At 29.3% G+C, this 23,866-nt stretch overlaps 2 protein-coding genes across 7 annotated transcripts in view; both read right to left on the bottom strand.

The window, feature by feature from the left end:
* The window catches only part of Doa (Darkener of apricot), a 165,437-nt gene that overhangs the window by 19,206 nt on the left and 122,365 nt on the right, over positions 1-23,866 (bottom strand). The window contains exon 1 of one of the 6 annotated variants that reach the window (XM_065516079.1): positions 19,379-23,729. The exons of 4 other annotated variants lie outside the window; for them this stretch is intronic. In XM_065516079.1, coding sequence (XP_065372151.1) covers positions 19,379-23,635 — 4,257 coding nt within the window. In that variant the 5' untranslated portion in view covers positions 23,636-23,729. Of the gene's footprint in view, positions 1-19,378; positions 23,730-23,866 lie in introns of those variants that run through there. One more of the 6 variants, XM_065516080.1, reaches the window with a different exon arrangement.
* Positions 6,717-7,530, bottom strand: LOC135964034 (transcription factor SPT20 homolog). Its single transcript, XM_065516086.1, has one exon. It carries the CDS (start codon positions 7,474-7,476, stop codon positions 6,802-6,804), a length of 675 nt encoding a protein of 224 aa, XP_065372158.1. The 5' UTR covers positions 7,477-7,530; the 3' UTR covers positions 6,717-6,801.

Raw genomic sequence — 23,866 nt, 5'->3', positions numbered from 1 at the left:
GTCTTTGCTGGACCAAAAGCAGATGATAATGTTTTGTTTTGAAATTTTGTTTAGTAAAACTTGTATACTATTTAAGATACAAAAGAAACAATATACAATTTTCCAATTTTTAATATGTACAAATTTATAAAAATCTACCGACAAAGAATATGGTTTCAAAGAAAAAAAATTTAAACCACAAAAGACATCATAAAAAAAACAAAGAATACAATCAACTTATGTTTAATGAAGAAAGAAAAATATTTAATTAAATTAATATAATAGGTATAGACCAAAGTATTTACGAGCTTTTTTTTAAAAAAAAAAAAAAAGAAACAACCAAATGGTCAGAGTATAAAGGAATTAAGTATAGAAAGAAAATGTATTGAGAAAAAAAAATAAAGACAATTAAATGACACTTTCAATACGCAGCAGCAATTTCCGCATTTGTTAAATATTTAAAACAAAACGACAAACTGTCACAAAAATACTATAGCTAATTTTACTTAAAAAAAATAAAATAACGGAATTAAAGGTAAAATAACTTCCTAAATACATACAATTTGGCTATAATAAATAACCCACACGCAAAAAAGAAAATAAATTAATGTATTTGAAAAAAAAAAAATTATGTTAAATACATCTCTCTCTCACTCTAGACGTTTAGTGTTTTAAATCTGTACATTTTATTGCATTTAGTACAAGTAAAACATTTTAGAATAAATTTAATTCAACAATAATAAAACAATTCTGACACACAACAATAAAAAACGCCAACACAAAGTGTTGAAAGTTTGCTGGCAGAGTGTTGTCTATATACTATTTGCACTAGTTGATGCATATATATGTATGTATGGATCTAGTATTAACATACATATGTATATATCAGAATGGATGGCATCGAGCATTACAGTTGCATCTTATTAATTTAACTTGCAGTCGAGTGTAAAAGTAAATTACGACTACAAAAAATAAATATGTAATAAGAAAAAAGAATAATTTTCTGCATTAAAAAAAAGTAAAAAGAAGTAGACAAAAAAAGAAAAACATCAAGCATAAAATCACAGAACCTTGAACTCTACAGCTATTGTTGTGTATTTACATTACAGTATGATGAAAGCAGAAAAAATATAAATAATGAAAAGCTCTATTGAAGAAGTTAATTTCAGTACACAATATTTATACAAATAAGGAGTGAGATCGAAAAATTCTTAACACACGTTTTTCATTACATTTTTTAACCCAAGTATTATTTGAATTTTTTTTTGATCAAGTTACCTTTGAAAAACATGTCAGTTATTATGTGTAATGTCAATTATATTAATTTTTTTGTTAATCTGATTAAAATGAGTGACCAGAAAAAAGTGCGTACTGAAATTATTAAATATTTTCAACAAAACCCAACTTGGTCTTACAAAAAGTTGGCCAAGCATACAAAGGTCTGCCGTCAAACTGTTTCCAATGTTATTAAACAGTACCGGGAGAACTTGTCAGTTGATAGAAAACCTGGTTCAGGTAGAAGGAATGGTCCACATGATGTTTCTAAAGCCAAAAAAATAGAACGCATTTTCAAAAGAGCTCCCAACACATCCGGTAGGAAAGCAGCCCGGTTAGCTCAGTGCTCGGACTATTTGGTACGAAAAGTTAAAGCTAATGCAGGTTTAAAAACATACAAGGCTCAAAAAGTTCCTGACAGGAACGCTACTAAAAATTTAGAGGCCAAAAACAGAGCACGGAAATTGAAGTCAAGTTTTATAAAAAAATATTCTTGCTGCATAATGGATGACGAAACGTATGTTCTGGCAGATTTTTCGCAACTTCCAGGTCAAAAATTTTATGTTGCTGATGCTCGAGGGAATGTTGAAGAAAAGTTTAGGACCCAAAAGCAGACAAAATTTCCCAGAAAGTTCTTGGTATGGCAAGCAATATGCAGTTGCGGCAAAAGAAGCCACTCATTTGTTACAACGGGCTCTATAAATACCGAAATTTACATCAAGGAATGTTTACAAAAAAGGCTGCTTCCATTCATAAGACTTCATAATGTGTCCACTTATTTTTGGCCTGACTTGGCATCCTGTCACTATGGCAAACAAGCCCTTGAGTGGTACAAGAACAATAATGTGGTATTTGTACCAAGAGAGGCAAATCCTCCAAACTGCCCGGAGCTAAGGCCAGTGGAGAGATATTGGGCTCTTGTTAAAAGAGAATTGAAGAGTACAAAAAAGGTGTCCAAAAGTGTGGTAGATTTTAAACGGAGATGGACTACATGTTCGAGCAAAGTGACAGAAAGCACTATAAAAACGTTAATGGAAGGGTTTCCGAAAAAGGTTCAAAATTTCATCACTAGTGATTAAAACTATAAAAATAATTTTTTTTGTAAATTGTAATAATAATTTCAATCAAATAAAAAAAAAATTAAAGCTGTAAGTTTAGTGGTTTCTTTTTTATAAACATATATGTATGTTAAGAATTTTTCGATCTCACTCCTTAGTACATACGCAGCAGTAAAAGTTGTATTATTATTATTGTAATGCTTTTTGTTATTATGTATAATTTGTATACATTTGTATCAGTCTTTATTGAATGGGGAGAAATGTGAAATTATATTTTCCTAGTCATTATGTTGGAAATCAGAGAGATAGGAAAGCTTTTTGCCTTAGAGCTTTTGTATAAAGTGAGCTTTTCAAATTAAAATGCTCATAAAAAGCTACTGAGTTGCAAATAATAGAGATTTTTAAATATTTATCTCAAAGAGTGATCGAATATTCGATATATTTTGTTTATACAGTGAGTGAGAAAATTAAGCATGTATCTCTCTTCAAAAAAATTGAAAAAGTTACATTAATTACAAATACTAAACTCTGTATAACAAAAGAACACTTAGTAACAATTGACACTCCAATAAACAAATTCTGGTGGATAAAATAGCTACTTTCTAAAGTGACTACACTCTTGGTTACTTAGAGACACTAAAGTAACAATTAACTCCATGCTAGATTATTTGTGATTTGTAAAGTTCTCTATTGACTTCTCTCTATATAACACACACTTGTCAAATGAATGAAAAATATATAAATTTGAGTCAGCCAAGTAATCAATCTCTAGTAGTCAATGCTTGGTCCGTTCTGTAAGAGAGTAATGATTGACAATTTTTGTTGTTGAAAAATATTTTTTCCGATTTAGACCCATTGTAGGTCCGAATTACTATGGCGTTTATATCAATATTGTCTATATTAATGACTTAGTTATCCTGATATACAAAATAGATAAAAAAATCCTGACAGTCGTAGTTGTTTGCTTATATCTCAGCCAATTGTGAGCCAATTTACTCGATTTTAAATACCAATATACTTTATGGGCTCGCAAATGAAAGGAATGTCACTTATGGCTATACGATTGCTGCATAATGGAAGAAAAGCATCCATGGAAGAAAAGTAATATATAATCCACTAAATATAACAAAACATAAAATAAATATTTTAAATTTGGTCACTAGAATTCGCATTCAGCTAAATATGTACAGGTAAGCCTCCATTTACGCGGTACTTTATTTACGCGAATTCGATATAACGCGAACTCAAATTAGCAACCATTTTTTCAAATACGCGACTTTTTTTACACGATTTTATATGACGCGGCAACAAACAACAGGAAATGAAAAAAACACAAGCGAATAACCGATTTCTTTTTTGAAAACTTCGTTATTTTTTTATGAATTTTATGTTATGTTTTGATCTCTTTTATGTATTTTTTAATTGAAATTTTTTCCTTAATTTTCGATAAGAAATAATTTTTTTAGTTGAGTTTTTTTACTTTACTTTTATTTTATGTAAGTTTTTAGATGTACAAATAAAATAAGTTTACTTAAAGTATATATCGTCGCCTTAAATGCAAACGAACGTAACTACATTTTTATTGTTTTTACAGGATACGTCATAAAATCAATAATAATAGAGTATTCTTGGCAATTGTTCAATCAATCAAAAATTCGATTTAAAATTTTTGTGTAGTTACGTCCGCTTTCATTTAAGGTGACGATATGTATGTATGTACATTTGTGTTTTCTATTTAACGCGATTTTTAGGTCCCAATTTCTTTTTTGTTATGCGACTGATGTATTGTTTTACGCGAAATAAAAAATTATTACCCCCACAAAAGCATTTCGTTCTAAATTAGAACCTCGTTTTACGCGAATTTGATTTACACGCTATTTGTTTGGGCCCAACAAACCGCGTAAATGGAGGGCTACCTGTAATTTGGGCGTTACATGAAGTCAAATAAACACACATTTAAAATAATGATTGGAGAAGTGGCTTCTTACATTCATAAGACATGTAACTAATTTTGACTTAACTGTCCAGATGTAGACAGTTGAAAAATAATGGGCTGTATTGAAATGCGGAAACAAGTGGCTAATAAACTAAAAACTTTGAAAATAAACTAAATTGTCATTTATATTGATTGAATATTTTGCGATAAAAAATTACCTTCTACCGTGATTTTTTCTATATTAAAGATGTAAAATGTTGTTCTCATAAAACATAAATCTATATAAAATGTTATTAATAAAATAATTTTTCTTTAAATTGGTTAAAACTATATGTGCACTAATTAGTTCGTTATCAGTTCTTAATCGAATTACTGACAATATTAAATTGGAATGGCGCATTGCAAAAATCTCTTCGATGTACGCAAAATTTACTCAAGAATTTCACTAAAGTTCTCTAGCCAATTTGAAAATGTTACTGAGAGAGGGAGAAGATATTTTAAATATGATGCCACCTGTGTAAGTTACCAGATGTGTAGGAAACAAAATTCAATCAATCAATGAAACAAGGAAATACGGGATTGATATAGATTGTAGAATGTAAACAATTCGGTTTACAAACGAAAATATTTCATATCCGCATAATTTTAAAACAAATTAAGTGAAAAATCGTAATAATGCATTATATTGCTGAAATATATAGATTAAATGGATATCGATAGATTGATCTGAATTATGCAAACATGGCCAAATATGCGTATGTATTTGCAAAAAATTTAGCGGAATACCGAAAAAACTAATGGCGTTTTCTTTTCTGACACAAAATGTTGCCAACATAATTTGTACTCTCATAATGTTTTACATTTTTAACGATCACAATAGAATCATTTATGCAATTTTCTTTTCTGCACTTCTAAATGTTGTAAAACTATACATTTTGCTGTTTAAAACGTGTTGCATTTCTAAACCTTTGATAAAATTGAGGGTGAAACGTGTAGCATATCTTCGGGGTTTTAGGGCAACATTATTTGAAAAGAACACGTTATATCTTTACCAAACTACATTTTTTTAGAAAAGAATACAGAAAATGGTAAAAAGCAGAATAAATGCATCATTTATGACAGAAAAGAAAACGTCACCAGATTATGAAATTTTAAAGAAGAAGTAAGTTTGGAATATGAATGGATCGGAAATTGATAATTTCTTGAACAAATTTCCGATTTCGGTTTTAGCATGAAATATCTAGTCTAGGTCCGACTCTAATATTTTTTAATGCTATTGTTTACACGTAATCAACACGATGCCAATCAATAGCTGATCAGGCTATAACGTCATGCTAACCACAGATTTACGTACACACAACAAGAACTTGAATGAAATGGAAAAATTTCAAAAAGAAAATTCCTGTTTTTGAAAATAACAAAAATAATTTATAATGAGGCTTATTATATAGCATATCACTGATTTTATCAGACAATATTGGTTATGGAAACGTTCCGATATACTTTAAAATTATCTAATATTAAGGAATTGAAGCATAAAATGTTTTCTAAAATCTAAAGACTTGGCACCGAATTTGATTTATTTAATTTTACACACAATTTTCAATATTCTTTGCAAATTTAACACAAAAGGGAATTTTTGGGGATTTCACTTATTTTAATTAGGACACTTTCAAAGTAAAAAAAAAAAACACATTTGGTATTATTGGTAGGCCAAATATATGTAATTATGTTTCTGGTATTCATTTCTAGAGGGAAGAATAAAATTAAATGTTTGATTTAAAAATAGAAATTTTTGTTTTCCTTTTGTTGTTGTTGTTAAAGTATTGAAATTAGCGGCATTTACGCTACACACACAACAAACTGACCGATTTGTTTTTATATAATTTGTTTGAACTGTTTAAATTTTCTTTGTTTTTTTTTTCTTGAATTTTAAATTAGCGATGCAAAAATATAGTATAAAAACATACACCACATATGCTACATTTATTATTTATTAAATGTTTAATATAAAGAAACACCTTAACAAAAAAAAAATTCTTTAAAAATTTAATTATTTGTATAAAAATAAAACCAAAAGAACAGAATTATTTTTAGCTGAGACAATAACCACAATAACAATAATATCGTGTATACAATATATAAAACAATATAAACATCATAAATAAATTTTACGATGCAAAAACACATGTTTCGAAAGATGAATAGTTTTCAAACAGTTTTTCTTTTTTTTAATTTTATATAAATTTACTAGAATTTTCATTATTTTCTTTGAATATTTGTTGTTAAAATTTGTATATAAACTTTACATTTTAGATTGAGTTTTTTACATAATTAACCACAAATTACTTGCAACTAATGACGCACTTAATTTTTAATATTATAAGAAACACTTGATATTTTAATTCAATAATAGTGATTGTATTATTTAGGAATATTTTTATTTAATTTAGTTATTTTTTTCAATATTTTTTTTATAAATTGACCGAGTTTTTCTTTTATTATTAAATTGTGTTCAAATATAAATTTCCGTTTGATTTGTTTAAGCAACATTTACCGAATTGATTTCTGTTGTTGCTGTTTTTCGCGTTCACGTTCCCGTTCGCGTAGTTGTTGCTGTTGTTGTTGTGGCTGTATATGAGATTTTTGTTCAGGTCGTTCGCTCGGATTACGACGAAATCTTTGCAACAGATTATTACAACCATCCGACAACAACTGTGTTACACTAGCCGCCGTAGCACTACGCATATAACGTCTCTGTTGTCTAGGTTGTTGATTCTGTTGTGGCTGCTGCGTCGGCGACGTTTGCTCCGTTTGTTTGTTAGTTTCCTCCCCTGTTTCTGTTTTATCCTTCTTTATTTCTTTTTTCTGTAGATCATTTTCTTCATTTTGTTTTGCCTCATTATTTTTATTTTTATTATTACTACAGCTGCTGCTAGTGCCGCTACTGTTGGTGGGTGCTGCTGGGGCTGCAGCATCTTCATTATTTGCCAAAGCTATAACATCTTTGAGAGTGGCAAAAACATATGATCTGCGCCTTCTTTGTTTTGGATTTGTGTTGTTCTCTTCTTCGCCATTGCGATTCTCTTCATTTTGTTGGGCTTGTTGATTTCCGGTATCCGCTACTAAATCCGTGGTACGCTTTGGTTGTGGCTGTTGATCTTTATTTAAGAGAGGATGTTTTTCACTTTTATCCCGTTGAAAACGATTCAAAAATGTTGTAGCCATATTGTTATTTGTTTGATTTTGTTTATTTGTTTGTTTCTATATTTATAAACAGAAAACTCTCTTCTCTCTCTCCCGTTTCTGTCTTTTTTGTTTGTAATTGAAATTCAACTCAAAATTTGCATTTTATTCACATATTTATTATTTTTTTAAAATTATATTTAAAACTAAACTGCAGGTTCTTTTTAATGAAATGTGAAATAAATTGATATGACATATTTTTTAAACATTTTAAATAATTAGGTGTTTTTAGAAAATGTTAAAGGATTTTCAAAAATGTTTTAACTGTTTCATATTTTAATGTATTGTAGAATATAATAAAAACTAACAAAATCTAACAATTTACTAGTATTATTTCTATGAGTATATATTTGTGGTGAAAAGTTTCACTATATTTAGCTCTTACATACAAAATATTTCTTTTGATACTTAGTTCAGAAAAAATTTCTTGGCCTTTTTAGACATTTTTAACGTATACTAATTATATATCACTGATTTCAAAAATGTTTTTATTTTTTCAAATTCGATTCTTTTAATATGACTAAAACATTTAAATTCTTAACCATTTAACATCATAACATTTCTTTGACGTTTACTATATATCCGTCATAAAAAGCATCATTATATTTAGCTCTTAAGATGTATATAGACGTCATACAGCTGATTTCTTGTAAAACAATTTCCCCGAATTTTTAGACATTTAGAATGTCTTTATTCGTTTTATAGTAAATGTAAAGCGCAAGAGATGATTGAAATTTATATTCTCAAATATGTTTTGATTTTCCTTTAAATATTTAGAATAACTTTTCAAATCAAGTTTTATCGCTCAAAAAGCGACATATTTTTTTGGCCTCTAGTCTTTATATTTTAAACAATTTCCAAAATAGTCCATATAAAACTATTCCCAACACAAAGAGAAGTAATTTGGAACAATATTTTTTTTAAAAAAAAAACTTCGGAAAAATACAAAAATTTACTTTTGAGTTGACTTTTAAGTTGAGCTCAACTTTCTATTACAATATACCGGAATTAAATGAATATATTTCCGAATAGATTTTTTGCAATTTGATAAGATTTTAAGAGACATCTTGGATCTTGTTTTGATTCAATTATGAGTTTCTTTCCTTATTACCCATAACGTATATATATTCCAAAATTCACATAGTTTTTTCTACTAATACATTTTCACCACTTAGGTTTCTGACAACTGAGTTAGGTCACAGGAGTGTTTCCGCTCTATGGATTTAGCTATCTATATTTCTGTTTGTATAAAACTCTCTGCCTTTTGAAAATAATTATTTTTATCTTTGTTTGTTATTTCTCTAAGCAGTTTGGTATTAAAAATTAGCAAAATTGTTGCATTAGAAAAATAGTTATGCTGCATAAAGTGAGACAGCTTTGGAAAATTTATGTGTTTTAAGTAAGTAGTATTTTAAATATTATCATGGTAGCTTAGTTTGTTGTTATAATGTGTGCATAGTTAACCGATGTTGTAGCTATGTACAATTGTTATTGGTTTTGCAACATTTCTAAAGAAAAAAGCTTCAAATTGGAGACGATCTTAATTTGTGTAATTCTAGGTTTAGGTGGTGTATACCTAAAATTCGATACAACCAAATAAATAAATCATATCGCATTTGACAATATTTAGTAAAAATGTATGTTTTCAACGGGGAAGGAATATTTTCAATGTTTTTGAAAAATTTCACAAGCTCATGAAGTACTCAACAAGTTCTCGTTGTGCTGACCACTGTGCAAGTGCATAATTTTCAGTGATTAGGAAGCAAAAACTTTCACGACTTCAATAAATAAACTTAACTCTGATTCTTTATTCCGAACAAAGAATCAGGGCCTGATACAGTAGCACAGCTTGTACGAAAAGTTTGGCAATCAAATTTACATGAAAATCACTCAGTTTTAAAACAATAGTTGACTGTTTTCGTCTAAGCTATTGAATCAGGTATTTAGTCCATGAAAAGCATTTTATTATATTCTTTAATTACATAAAGATAACAACTTCTGATTGAATGAACAAGAATCGTAAAATATAAACAAGCATACATTGAGAAACTTATAATAATTGGTTTTATGATGCTACTTTTAGCCGATTCCTTATTGTTAATTCTACTTCCTTTTTCGCTTCTTTGGAAGTTATATTTTAGCTCGATTTTAATCAAGAGAGATTGTATTGAAAAAGTCCAGAATATTAATACATAATTTTTGAAAAGATTTATCTTTGCGGAAGAAATAAATCTTATGAAAAGCTATTAAAAAGTTGTTCATTTAACATTATTATTGTGTTTATGACAAGTAAACTCGTAATAAAAAATTTTATAAAAAAGGAAAAATTTTTTTGTTATAAAAATAACATATATTTTTTTATACGATTTGTTTATTTCTTATTATGATGAATCTATAATATTTGTTTATATTAACAATATAGCTTTATTATAATTTTTTGTTTAGTTTCATAAAGACGTGCAGCACTTGTACGTTAGTACTTTTTTTTATTATTTATTTATTTTTATTTTTTCTAAATATATAAATAAATTTTGCTTTAATTTTCTGTTAACAATTGCTTAATGATTATTATTATTGGTTTACTTATTATTTTCTGTGGGTATATGAATGAATTGAAAGATTTTTGAATATATTTTTTCATAAAAACAAAAATCTTTGGGTATTTTTTCATGATTTCATAAATTTGATTTTTAGATTTTTAGCCAAATTGTAATGAAGAGAAAACACAAATATCTTTAACAGATCTCTAATGTAAAGTGTAAATGTTTATTTTGTTATGCGGTCTTATTAGGAAGTTCCTAAACAATTTAACGAAAGATTTATTCGGTTGAAGGTCAGCTAGACTGGAGGAAAAATACAAACATATATTTAGGAAATTAACACTTCGAAAAGGGGAAACTATCAATAAATTAAATAATTAATATGACTAATGAAATCTAAGGAGAATATTTTACATGTGATACTTTTGAAATTTTCCAAAGTTTTTTAAATAAAATTTATTAATTTTTTAAAAAACCTGAAGTACTTATTTTTTGGCATTAATTTCAGTTTAATCTTTCTTAATCTATACCATTTATCTAACATATCATTAAAATTGATTATCATTTGTCATCATTAAGCAAGATGAAATGAAAATTAAACAAGACAGTTTTTAACGCTAAAATTTACTGAATTCGTAGCAAAAAGTGATTGATGACGAAATCTTTGGTTATTTGGTTTATAACGACAACCAATGTTGACATTGAAAATTATTGGGTTAAAATTTTAAATAAATAAATAAACAAAACTGTCTGCAATAAATAATATGTGAAAAATTAAATACCAATTAAATGGTGTGATGTCTACCCATATAAATATTATATACAGACATATAATTTTAGGAAGTAAAATTTTCTGTAAAACAAATAATTAAAACACAAAAAATTGTCAAATGAAAAAAATCACAAACATTTTCTTGTTTGCTTTTGTTTAATATATGAAATAATACATTAACTACACTGAAGGGAAATACAGTAAAGGGTCAGTGTTATTAGAATAGCAGCGAAAATAAATTCTTATTTTTCTGATTAATTCTCTGTTATTTATTTAATCGAATGCATTAAACATTTTTGATTTTAAACAAAAAATTTCATTTGTACGGCCTATGTATTTTCGAAATAATTTAATGATCTAAATTTTCGATCAGTATGACAAAATTTGTTTGATACCATCTTGTATCTTCATTTTGAACAGAAGTGTTTTTCTATATGGTTCCTCCCAGTAAAAAAAATTAGAAGGACAAAAAGCAAAAATACGCTTGGAAGCAGTAATGTAAGGGAATAAATGATCAAATCTGCTTCCAAGTGGGAAAATCACATCTTCTGTTAGGAAAGCATACTTTATTTTTTTTCATAGGTGCTAAAATAAATGTGTGAAATTGTTGCCCCAGGATTGAAATTTTGTTGATTAACCGTTTATTGAATTTACAAAGGTTTAGTACATCATCGAAGACCAGAAAAGACATTTAACATGCTAGATTTAAGTACAAGGGATTGACAAATATATACGTCATATAAAATTTCTGTGATTCAAGATTTAACTCTTTGAGGTTTAGTGGTCACTTTACTAACCACCTTTTCTATAGTCCTTAAAACATAGTTTATTGGCATTTTGCTAAACAATTATATTTTTTGAAGTTATCGTTTATGTTGTTTTGCAAAACTTTGCCGTCTGGTTAGATTAATTTGAAAATATTGTAAACCGCAGATTTTTTAAGCATTCAATATAAAAAAGCACAGACTGTTTATTGTTCATCGAATTCAGTGTTACTTTGCTATTTCGTTTGTTTGGTAAGAAAATTTTGTCAAAAATATTCGATGTCATAGTTATTTTTAATGCCAACCGCCACGTTGGTTAGTAAACTAACCACCCTACTCCATAAAAAACTTGGAATGGGGTGGTTTTTTATGTTTTGATGTATATTTTCTTACTTTTATAATAAACTAAGAAGCGTGGCTGGAAGAGTTAAGCAATTAATTAACTTTTTTCAGGTATTCTGTACTTTTAAATGTCAGATTTTCGCAAGCCAACGCATTTCAACGAGATTATTCATGCAAAGTTTTGACGAATACATTCGCCTTAAACTATTTATGTGGTCGTATAATTTCGTATGAAAAGAATTCTAGTTCTAGTAGATATTCTTTTGAATCTATATATCGTTTTACCGGGCATTTTAAGCTTTTAAAGGGTTATTGTGTGTAATAAAGTGATTTTTCACACGATTTCAATTTCCAATTGTCCAATGAATGCCATCCTCAACTGTATTCTTTTTTCTATACATTTGAGAAAATATTTCCTTAATTTTTTTGGCTTCAAATTCAAATAATTTGTAGTACGAAATTTTTATATTTTTTTAATATTTTAATATTTTGTGTTTTTATTCAAACAGATATCTTGAGAAGAAACATAAATAAATATTACGAAATGAAGGCAGCAACAGAAAAAAAATTAAAATAAATTTGTCATTTGAAATATTAAAACAAAAAAAAAAATATATAAAAACCAAACAAATCGAAACAAAAAGATGTCTTAAATGAAAAATTTTTATAATTCTTATGATTTTATTTCAATTTAGAGGGTATTTCTTAATGACAAAAATAGCTGCTTCGTATTATTTTTTTTTTGTATTTCATGTTTTGTTAAATGTATTTATTTTTGTTGGTTTCTATTTTGATTTTTGTTGTTGTTGTTGTTGCTGTAGTTGGCTAATCTTTTGCGTCAATTGTTTTCAAATAAACTAAAATACTTTATTAACTTTTAACAATCAAAAATGTTTAATAATAAATAATATTGGAAAAACAATATAGATTAAGATATTTTAATAAAGAAAATCTTTAGCAATTTGTTTAAAAATTTGATAATTGATATGAAACAGTTAAAGAAAACATTTTTGAAACCCAGAATTTTTGTTTGTTTTGTTGTTATTACAATTCTTTATATAAAAAAGCTATGATTCACTATTTCAACAATTTAAATTGCATTTTTTCACATTGTTTTTTTCAACTTTTTGGTATTATGGTTGTCAAAATATTTTATATTTGCATTTGATTACACACAAAACTGACACGACATAATTTCCGCCTTGCATATAATAATATAAATTTTAGAATTTTTTTAATATTTTTTTGTTACTCAAGTATTTCGTATAATAATATTTGGAATAATAATTCTCTTTTCTAGATTTTATTTAATATCAAATTTTGCTAGTTTTTTTGTAAAAATTATTTTTTTTTTTTTTAAATTTTAATAAAACCGCAAAAATTTATATCGTTTACGAAGTTAGACACGTTTTACACAATACTAAAATAAAACCAAAAATATTTGTTTCTGTTTTCAAAATTTATAAATTGGCAAAATACAGCAGCAAGAACCAAAATTTACACTCTCAGCCAAGAAAATACATTGTTTTTATTTTTCTTTAATTCGAGCAAAATTGTTTTCATTTTCAAAAAAAGAAAATTCAAAAGCACAATGAGTGAGCTCTTCGAAAATTATCGAAAATAAACTCTTTAAAATCTCATGAGCTTCATTTATTTCATCACAGTAACATTTTAAAACAAATTGATTTGGGGAAAAATCTCTTTATAGGCAATATTTTCTTAAGAGCCTTGTTATTTATTTATTCTTTTGATTTATTAAGAGTTTGTTCATTTTAGATTTTCGATAACAAGGTCATGTTAGCTTGTTCAAAAACTGTGAGTATTTATTTTCATTTAAGAGTTTCAGCAGCAAAAGTTAAAGGTGAAAATTAATTTTAGAAACAAGAGCAAATAAATTTAAACATTCTTTAAAAAATGTTTTCTGTTAAAGTTCAACAAATTGTAAGTTTGTAAACAAATATTTAAGGGTTCCTTATTTTATATTATGTTATAATGTATTTGTTTAATCTTATTAAAAAAAAGTATGTACTGGGCTAAAATATTGTTGGTATCATGATTTCTTTATACTATTTGTAACACATCAAAATATGGATCACAGATCTAATAAAACGTATTCATAAACTCAACACACTTTTAAACTCCAATATAATCTACAATTTCGCTTTATTCTCTCCTTGGAACTAAACTATTTCAATGGTAGCAGATCAAGCTCTTATACATTTGAAGGATTCTTGAATGATACCAGATTTTTCGATTAATATATAAAGGTTTTCATCCTTTTTATTTAAACATAAAAAATATAAAATTTAGTCTCAGGAAAATTATTAGGCATTTCAAATTATTTGAAAATCTTTCACTTGCAGTAATCATTCGTTTTCGTAAATAAAAACTCTCTCATTTAATTGTTAACGTTTTTAAATTCACTACAAAACAATGACCTCTCAACCTCCCAGGAACTTCTCTCCAAAAGAAAATAAAATTCTAAAGCCATTATTACGTGCTGATTAATTGTAACATTAAGAAAATATTTGCCACAAGTTGTGTGCCTTTTTTGTTGTTATTTACTAAAATATAATTGCAAATTACAATCAAAACCAAACAAGTTCCCAACACACAAAGCATACAACGTAAACAAGTGCACGTGTTGCTGCAACAAAATCTATTTTCAGTTAATGGAGCAAAAAATACATTGTATTTGAATGAAACTTACATCCGGTTTATTGAACAAAAGAACTGCCTTGACCTGTTGCCTGGCCAATAAATTGAGAAATATGAATGCTCACACTTATAATTGGTTTTGAATGAAAAATGTGTGGCTTTTAAAAGAATTTGACGTTGATAATGGGTTAATATACAATATTTATTTAAAATACACTATATATCTATGTGTGTGTTGAAAAAAATCTGTTCAATGTATACAAGAAAATCTTTTGGCATAAAACACTTAATATCCCCGAATAAAACAGACGATTGTTTAGAAATGTTTTTTTAAATAATTTTCACAACTAAACAAATAAATTAGAAATTAGAAGCAGAGGCGTATTCAAAATTATAAAATTCTTTTTTTTTAAAAAAACCGAGACATTTAACATTCACAGGTTTGTGCAAATGAAACCGTTACTAATAATTGTATTGCGGATGATTTTGAAAAGAGAAGGTGGAGTTCTTATTAGTCATATGTATGTAGTATATCCAAAAATCTTTTCGAAGTACATATCTCTAATCCAGCTCAATTTTACCAAAGAAGAGATGGATTGGTACATCGTATCTAGTAGGATATTAAAGTTTTGAATACAATACGCAAAGTTTTTAAAAATATTTAATTCAAAACATTTTGGAACATTGTTGGTCTCCCCAGTACAAAATATGGACTTAGCTAGTTTGTACAATAAGCAAACGTTTAACAAAACAAATTTCTAACCGGAAAATCTCATCAAATTTAACATTATTATTGTTTTTCGCTGTCATAAGTACGTGTTTTCCAGGAATTTAAAAATAAAATTTTACTTTTTTATTGACATGGAAATTGAAAAAAGAAAATCAAATTTTTAACACATGTTGGTGATAAAAATTCCCCCCAAAAAAACAGAAAAAGAAACATTAACATTTTCTTAGAAATTCGTTAAGAAACAAGAACTGCAATCATCATTTGGACATGATTGATGAGTTTGTGTTGCGAGGCAAAAGTGCAACTTTTATGTATTTCAAAATTTATGATGAATTATAATGACACTTTTAATACCAACAATGCCGAACATCAACAAACAAAAAATGGTTACAATAATTTTGTTTTGAATAAATGCAAAACAACAATAAAATACATGCAATCGTTTAAGACAAAACGTAATTAACCTCAATTGGTTTTTTTTCAATTTTGTTTGAACACAAACATAATTGAGAATTTACAATGTAGGTAATAATTGAATGAATGAAATATAAATAATCTTAAGTATTTCCTATTTATATGAGTAAACATTTACTCAATTAATTTGTTTATACATGTAGAAATGTTTATTATTATATTAATCTTTCTCTTTTAATTTAATTTAAATATATTTTATTGCCGCCTAAAAGTAGACTTTAATTTTTGTTTCAATTTCTATTTGTTTGTAGAGATTTGCGTGTAAAGGTTAGTTATTGTTGGTTGGTGTAAATTTAAATAATATAAATAAATGTTTTATTATAAATTAAATATAAAGATGTTATATGAACAAAACTAATTTCATGTTCTCAGTGGAGTCTAACAAACAAGATGTTTTCTTCTTCTTAAAACTTTCTTTTATAAAATGATAAATCTGATTTTGAAAATAATGTTATTGGCCTGCGATGAGTATTTCGCCGTAAAATATGATGAGTTTAAATGAATATAAAGCCAATGTTTTGAAGAATATTGACAAATATAAAGAAATCGAATTGGAACATTGGAATAATATGTTTTTATCTACATCATTTGGTCTAACTAAATTTATTTTAAAATTCATTTCACTATTTAATTTAGCACCTATTTGAATAGCACTTTTAAGTGTCAATCACCAACCTTTGAAAATATAAAAAAATCTCTTAATATTCTATTTAAATTTTGAAAACATCATCAACTCAATTTTGTTTTTACTACCAGCATCAACGATGAAACAAACTTTTAGCACTATGTGTAAAACAAATATAAAATTTTTAGCCAAATAACAAAATCATCATAATTTTTCTCCTAAACGAAAATTATCATTTACAAAAACTATAAAATTAAAGAAAATATAACCACAATTATAGTTTTTCTAAATGACTAATCTCATGATTTTCACACAAAAACACACTCACATATACAAAAGAAAGATGAAAACAACTACATATATGTATATTGAAATAATATAATTTTGTAAAAACAGCAAATGATTGGGGATTTATAAATTGAATCCAAAAATGAACTTCGCTTTTTGCGTCTTTTAGTTTCAATTATTTACATTATTTTCAATTTTCTTTTAGGAAAAACAAAATGTAAAAAATTAAGCAAATAAAAGAAGGAAAAAAATCAAGTGTTTTGAAAATAAGCTGAAGCCAGAAATAAAAATTTAAAAGAAAAAAATAAAATGTTTACATTAACATTGCCTGCCGCCAGTGTGTTTTTCTTCAGTACAATTTTACAAAATTGGTCATAATAGTGGCTAAATTAGACACATGTGTCTAATTTAATGTACAAGGAATACTATTTTGGTTATTTTTGTAAAAATCATGTATGTTGCAGCTTTGTTGCAGAAATTGTGTTGTTGTGCTGTTGATGCGAAAATTAAAGCAAGTGGTTGGTTATTATGACTCAAAATGAGGAAAACCACACACAAAAAAAAATTAAAGAAAATTGAGGTAAATATAGAAATAAAAAACAATATTTTGTAAAAGAAATTTATTTTTATAATTAATTAAAATGAACCTAAATTATACGTCATGTTGTTCATTTTTTTTTGTACATGGTTGTTGTAAATTCAATATTAATCATACGGTTTGTTTAAGTGTTTCAACAGATAAAATTTTACTAAAATTTATGGTAAATTTCAATATTAATTTTGAAATTTTTATAAATTTTAAGACATGTGAGACATTTTCTTTCGTTTATTTTGAAATATTTTAAGTAATGTGAACCGAGGCGTATGTTTAATATTCATTTTGTAATTATAACAATCATACGTGGGGGTGGATAATTAAAATTATTATTAATCATGCGCCACGGTGGTGAACTTGTAAAAAATTTCAGCAGAAGCTTATTTTGTAAATTATTTTTGATGTATCAGAATGTAAAGTAATGTTAGTTATTATATTAATTAAAGTCATTGGCCCATAATCATAACATAACAAAATTATTGAAATATACATCTAATTTATCTCTGATATGTGCTGACTAGCTATGTGTAATTTTTAGTTAATTTAAGAGAGGAATAATATTTTAATTGATATTTATAGAAGTACTATTTAATTTGCGAAACAAAATTAAACTCTTTACAAAGGTGAGGGGTATATTGATTTTGTCATTCCGTTTGGAACACATCACAAATTGGTATATCTGGCTAGCTACATATGTCCGTCCGTTTGTCTGTTGAAAACACGGCGAAAGAAAGGAGCAAACTGCCTGAAATTGTTAATAAGATTTGTTTGGCATTGAAAATGGGCAATATCGGTTTATGATTTCACCTAATTCCAATACAAATGTGCCCAGGAATACTATTTAAGCAGTCATAAATATTGAATATTTGGCAATCTGATACAATTTTGCACAAATTAGTTCTAAGTACTCTGAAATTATACTGTAAAGTCTCCATACAATGAAATTGGACATAAACAAGCTTTTTATGAACCTAACTCTTTCTACCAACTTTTGTGAGGATCGGTCCTAACACCCATATAACCACTATATCAGAAAAATATTTTATTGTCAATAATTAATTTATATACAATTTAAATTAATCACTCTATGAAATTCTTTACAGTTTGGACCCATATAAGGCGAAAACTACATATTGATGGTGGATATACAATACTCGGCACAGCCAAATAGAACTTGTTAAATATTCACTGCAATACCATAACAGAACAGTTTTTTCCCCAACAAATTTAAATGAAATAATTGCAACGCAATTTGTTTTTATATTTTTCCACAAAAAAAAACCTATTTCCACAAATAGACATTAAAAGAATTAAAATTTATGTATTTCAAATACATTTTGGAATTTCACTCAGTAAATCCTAAAGTGCCGCAAATATAACGAAACAAAAACAATATTCAATCAGTTCAATGAACATTAAAATATTTGCATTTAACGCAGCTAGAAAAACCCTGGCAAAAATTAAGAAGAAAACATAATTAATAATTCAAAAAACGTTTATTAAAAAAAACTGATTTACTAAAATGGTGTTAATAATTATTATGATTTGCTATTAAACAAATAAATTGAATCATAACAATTATAAAATTAATATGAAAACATGACACAAATTGAAATAAATCACTCAAATCAAACTCCCCCAAAATACTCATCACACATAATTAAATATGCCAAGACGGTAGCCAAGAAGTTGTTAAACAAAAATAATAATAATAATAAAATTAAATTGAAATATAATTTCAACACCATCAGGTGTCGAGCACTAAAAGGTAAAGCTGAATAAATAAATTTTGCACAAAAGGTTCAAAAACCTTTTAATTAACTTCAGAATGCATTTCAAAATAATTGTTAATAGAAATGTTTTTAGTAAATTGTTTAAATTTATATACAAAAATTGTTAGAAAAAAACATGCATGCACCTTAATAGTTTGTTTAGTAGTAAAACAAGTTGCAAGTTGTTGCAGCCACAGCTAAGAAACAGGCACGCACACACACATACACAAAGAGCACAAGTTCAATCTAACGAATACAACAGAGAAAAAGCATTTGACACACAAGATGAACAATTTTGTATTTGAAAAATTTTCAAGAATCTACCTCAACAAAGTGGAGTCCTAGGGCGGATTTGGACATTTGATTGGTGGTCTTTGTATGATTCAAAATCATAGAATTGCTTTGTTGCAAAGGATGTTGTGTTTGTTGTGGTTGTTGCTGGTGTACTTGTGGCTGATGCGACACATGTTGCTGATACATTAAGGGTTGATGAAATACTTGCGTGGTGTTGCTGTTTATTTGTTGCTGAGATTGTTGTTGCTGAGATTGGTAGAAATTTAGAGCCGAAGCTGAAGCCGATTGCATTAATGGATTGTGTTTGGCTTGTTGTTGTTGTTGATGTTGCAATATAGGTATAAATTGTTGCTGATAACGATTAAACCCTGCACCACCAGCAGCAGCTGCAACATTTTGCTGTGTATTCTGTTGACTGGGTTTGTGTGGATAGAATTTTTGCTCCATTGATTTGTTGGTGTAGAAGGGATCAAATGTTTGCAAAATTTTACGTTCCTGTTGATGTTGTCTGACATGATGTTGCGGCATCATGTTGCCAAAGTTATTAACCATGTATTGGGGTTTGTTTTGTTGCTCCATTGTTGCAGGTGGTTGGCCCAAATGCATTTGCAAGGCAATGGGTTTTTGTACGGCCGAAAATGAGGCCGAATGGGTTAAAGAATTTTTCGTACGTGGCTGATAAACAAAAGCTGAAGGCTGCTGCTGTTGTTGTTGTCCCACCAAACACTGTTGCTGATTATTAAACAATTGTTGTTGTTGTTGCAGCTGCATTTGAAATTTATTCTCTTTATTGGGATTCTTTTGCAAAAAGTCCGGTTTAAATGTAGACAAATTGCTTTGTTGCTGCAAAGGTTGAAAATGTTGCATTTTCCTGGCCACATTGTTGACAGATCCCGATTGCTGCAATCTGGGTGGTTGCTGATAGTTGGGATCATTGGTATTACAAGCAAACGAGGTCCAATTTAAAAACGTTTTCTTTTGCTGTGGATAATTTGGCTGTACATTGGCCGCATTATTAGTTTCGGCAACATGTTGCTGAGGTATTGTTTGCATGACCTGTGGCCTTTGAAAACTCGCCATGGGTATTTGAGATGTCGAATTCGATTTGCCGATAGGATAACTTTTCTTTGTGGGAATTTGTGTTAAATTCGTAGTGGCCACCGGGATTTGCGATGAGTTCTTGTTAATGTTGCCGGATGTTGTTGCTGTTGTTGTTGATGTTAACGGTTGAGAGGTTAAAATATCACTAACCTTGTGGTTTGTTGTTGCTGTGCTTTGAAGATTCGACAACGAAGAGGTGATGTTATCATTATTTATTGGCTCTGGTTTAGTATTCACTTTTTCGCCATTTAAATTATGTGCTATTGTTGGTGATGACATCGCTGCAGATGTGCTGCTTGTTGTATTTGTCGTTGTTGTTAATGCTGACGTTGTGGCTGAGGCCGTTGTTGTTGTTGACAACGGTTTCTGTTGAGATTTTTTCATAATATCATTGAAACATTTTTCTATTTTGTTATCGGCGTCTTTTTGACGCTTTGACAATTCTAAATTGGCAGCACTTTGAGTTTTTGAGATCTTGTAATGTTGACCCACTCTTGGTAAATGTTCTCCTTGACCATCACCACCAATACAACTTACACCCTGTGCATTATGGGCATTTACAGCATGGGTTTTCTCTTGAGTGGCTGGTATATGAAAAGATGAGGTCAGTTTGGTTAATTGCGGCAAGTGGGTGGTGCAACAGTTTGTAACTGTAACACTACTCGTACTTATAGTACTATTACTTTTTTCCGATTTACGTTCTAACGATGGCGAGTCTATTATATTTGTCTTGGCCACATTGTTGTTGGCAACATTTATGTTTAGAGACTGCTTAAGTTTTTGTTTGTGTTTCTGTTCTTGCTGTTGATATTGTTGTTGTTGCTGTCTCAGCATCATGATTTCATCATTTAAAGCTGTGGTACCCTTCATTTCATTGGCATTTGATGTTGCTGCAACATTTGCCACCAAAGAAGTTGTCATTTGTACTGGTTGCTTTATGGGCTGTGATGATTCACTGGCGTGTGCTGCTAATTGCGTTGCCGTCTGCTGCTGCTGTTTACTGGCATAAAATGGACTATATTTAGGAGTTCCATAGACATTTGAACTTGAGAGACTTTTTAATAGACCTCTCAGTGGATTGACTGAAGATGTCTCATTCGTTTTCGGTGACGACGACGACGATGTCGTTGTGTCATAACATGACGCAGACATTGTCAATGAGTTGTTTATTAGAGGCTGATTAATTGGTTTTAATGAAGATCTATTAATAACATGATTGCCTTCATTCGAAGGTTTGGGATCGGGTGGCAATAGTATGGCACTATTTGAGGTACTGCGACTGAGAGAAGGCAAATGTTTCATATAACAAGGTATATGCGTTTTACTGGTAGATCTACGCAGATTACTGTTAAAGGGTGCATTTGTAGAGGAGTTGTTAAAGGGAGTTTGAGCCACTGCCTGAGGCACATGGGTCATTGAAACACTTTTATTTAGAGGTGTTAATGGGACGGCTGCCACTTTGAGAGGTACTTTACTAACAAAATTAGCAGAGTTTGTGGTTTCTGTAGCTTTAGGTGAGGATGGTTCATTACATATTAGTTTATAGAGATCTTCTTTGGTTACTGCCTGCCGTACTTTCATATCCAGATGAGAAAGTGAAGCATTTTTCTGCAACTTATTGGGTTGTTTGTGTAATTCTTTTTGAGCCGCTTCTGCCACAGTGGGATCAAATATGGCCAATTTTTTGGCCGTTTGAGCATCAACTTTTAAGGGAGCTCCCACCGTGGGATTACAAATTTTGTCAAAATTCCATAAGGTGCGTTTGGGTGTTTGTCGCTTTTGATTTTGTGCCAGATTGTCCGTCCAAAATTCATTTAGCATTTGCTTGTTTAAAGACATATTCGAGCCATTGAGTGAGGAATTCTTTTCCTCTGTCAAGGGCTGATGATTATCGTAATAGAGACTTCGCTGCAAAGCCGGTGAGGTCTGCTGCATTGATGAGCCTGTATATGGCATATTGGAACTTGAAATGCTCCTTTGCAATTTGGGTTTCTGTTGGAATATGGAGGGATATTGTATGCGATTTTGATTGGCCACATTGGAAGAAAGTTGAAAGTTAGTAGAAGATGACTTGCTCAGACCATTATTATTCGCCATAAGTTCCTGAGGTTGTAATATGTTTTTGGTTTGTCCCTCACCTAAGACACTTTGCTGAGAGTTCGATTTACTTAGAGGAGCCTGCCTCTTTTTGAGTTTATCATATAAATCCTCACACTCTTGAAATTCCTGGTGCAATTTCCGATCCAATTCACTGTAGTCGGGTAAACTTTTTAAGTATTTATTCATCATTTCAATTTCGGCATCATAAAACGAGGCATCCATCTTTGAGGAGGCCTGGACAGCAGCTGTTTTCTCCTCCAATTTCTTTTGCTGGGCTAATAACTTATCCAAATCGATTTTATTTATTTGATGACTTGGGTTCTCCGGCTGAGCTGTTTTGGGAGAGGAAGATATTTGAGCTTTTTGTGGTTTTGTGGCAGAGACTTCATTTAATAATCTATGGATATTGCTGCTCGATGATAGTTTCGGTGCCCTGGAAGGTAAGGGAGGTGGTGGCGGCGATGAAGAGGGTGATGATGTTGAGGAAGACAATGATAAGCTGGAGGCTGGACTTGAGGCTGCTGCAGCTGCCATCATTCTAGGTGGCACCGCCGGTATCGTTATAGGCGTAGTTGTATTGTTGCCCGCGGAGGTGGCATTGTAGGCCAAGGGATAATGTTTTCTGGGCAAAGGTGGTGTAGATTTTGGACTTACCGGTGGTAAACCTCTATTCTTGCGCAAAGCCAAGGGTGAGGAGATGGGTGATCTTAAGCCTGCTTTGGTTTCAGCTTTGCTGGAAGACATTACCGTGGCCATTTGGGGGTATACCATTTGATAGGGTTGCTGTTGATGCTGTTGATTGGCATCCCGCATTTGTTGCTGCTGTTGGGCCTGTGACTTTTGCATGTTTTGCATTAACGGTTGTTGTTGGTTCCTATATGTGACAAGATCTTCTACAGTTTCAGCATCTTTTTGCTGTAATTCACTTTGATTGTGGTTGATTTCTGTTTCAGTGGCAGCTTCTTCTGCCTCTATTGTTTGTGTTTTATTGTTATGGTCTTTTTGGTTGCCGCTGCTACTGCTGTTGGTGGTGGTTGTGTTGGAGTTTGTTTCGTTATCTGTGGCACTAGTATCATGTTTATTCATTGGCGTTTTAATATGTGATAATTATTTGAGTTTATAGTTTTGGTACACTTTTTCTTTAAGATTTATATGTTTTTAGGTTTGACCTTTTGGTTTTATATTATAGATTTCAGTCTGAGCTGTGGTGTTTTCAATAATTAAAATCTAAAATTTATAATACGCGATTGGTTATGGTACTAAACCGAGTTTTGTCCGGCTATGGTTATTTTAAAAATAATGTATCTCAAGCATTCG

This window comes from Calliphora vicina, chromosome 1, assembly GCF_958450345.1.
Source record: "Calliphora vicina chromosome 1, idCalVici1.1, whole genome shotgun sequence".
In the NCBI taxonomy this organism is placed as follows: domain Eukaryota; kingdom Metazoa; phylum Arthropoda; class Insecta; order Diptera; family Calliphoridae; genus Calliphora; species Calliphora vicina.
Note: the sequence above shows the minus strand (reverse complement) of the source record. Positions and strands in the feature narration are given on the sequence as shown.

What these genes read in the sequence shown, in the direction of transcription:
- LOC135964034 (XM_065516086.1), bottom strand. Translation starts at nt 7,476, where the DNA reads ATGGCTACAACATTTTTGAATCGTTTTCAACGGGATAAAAGTGAAAAA.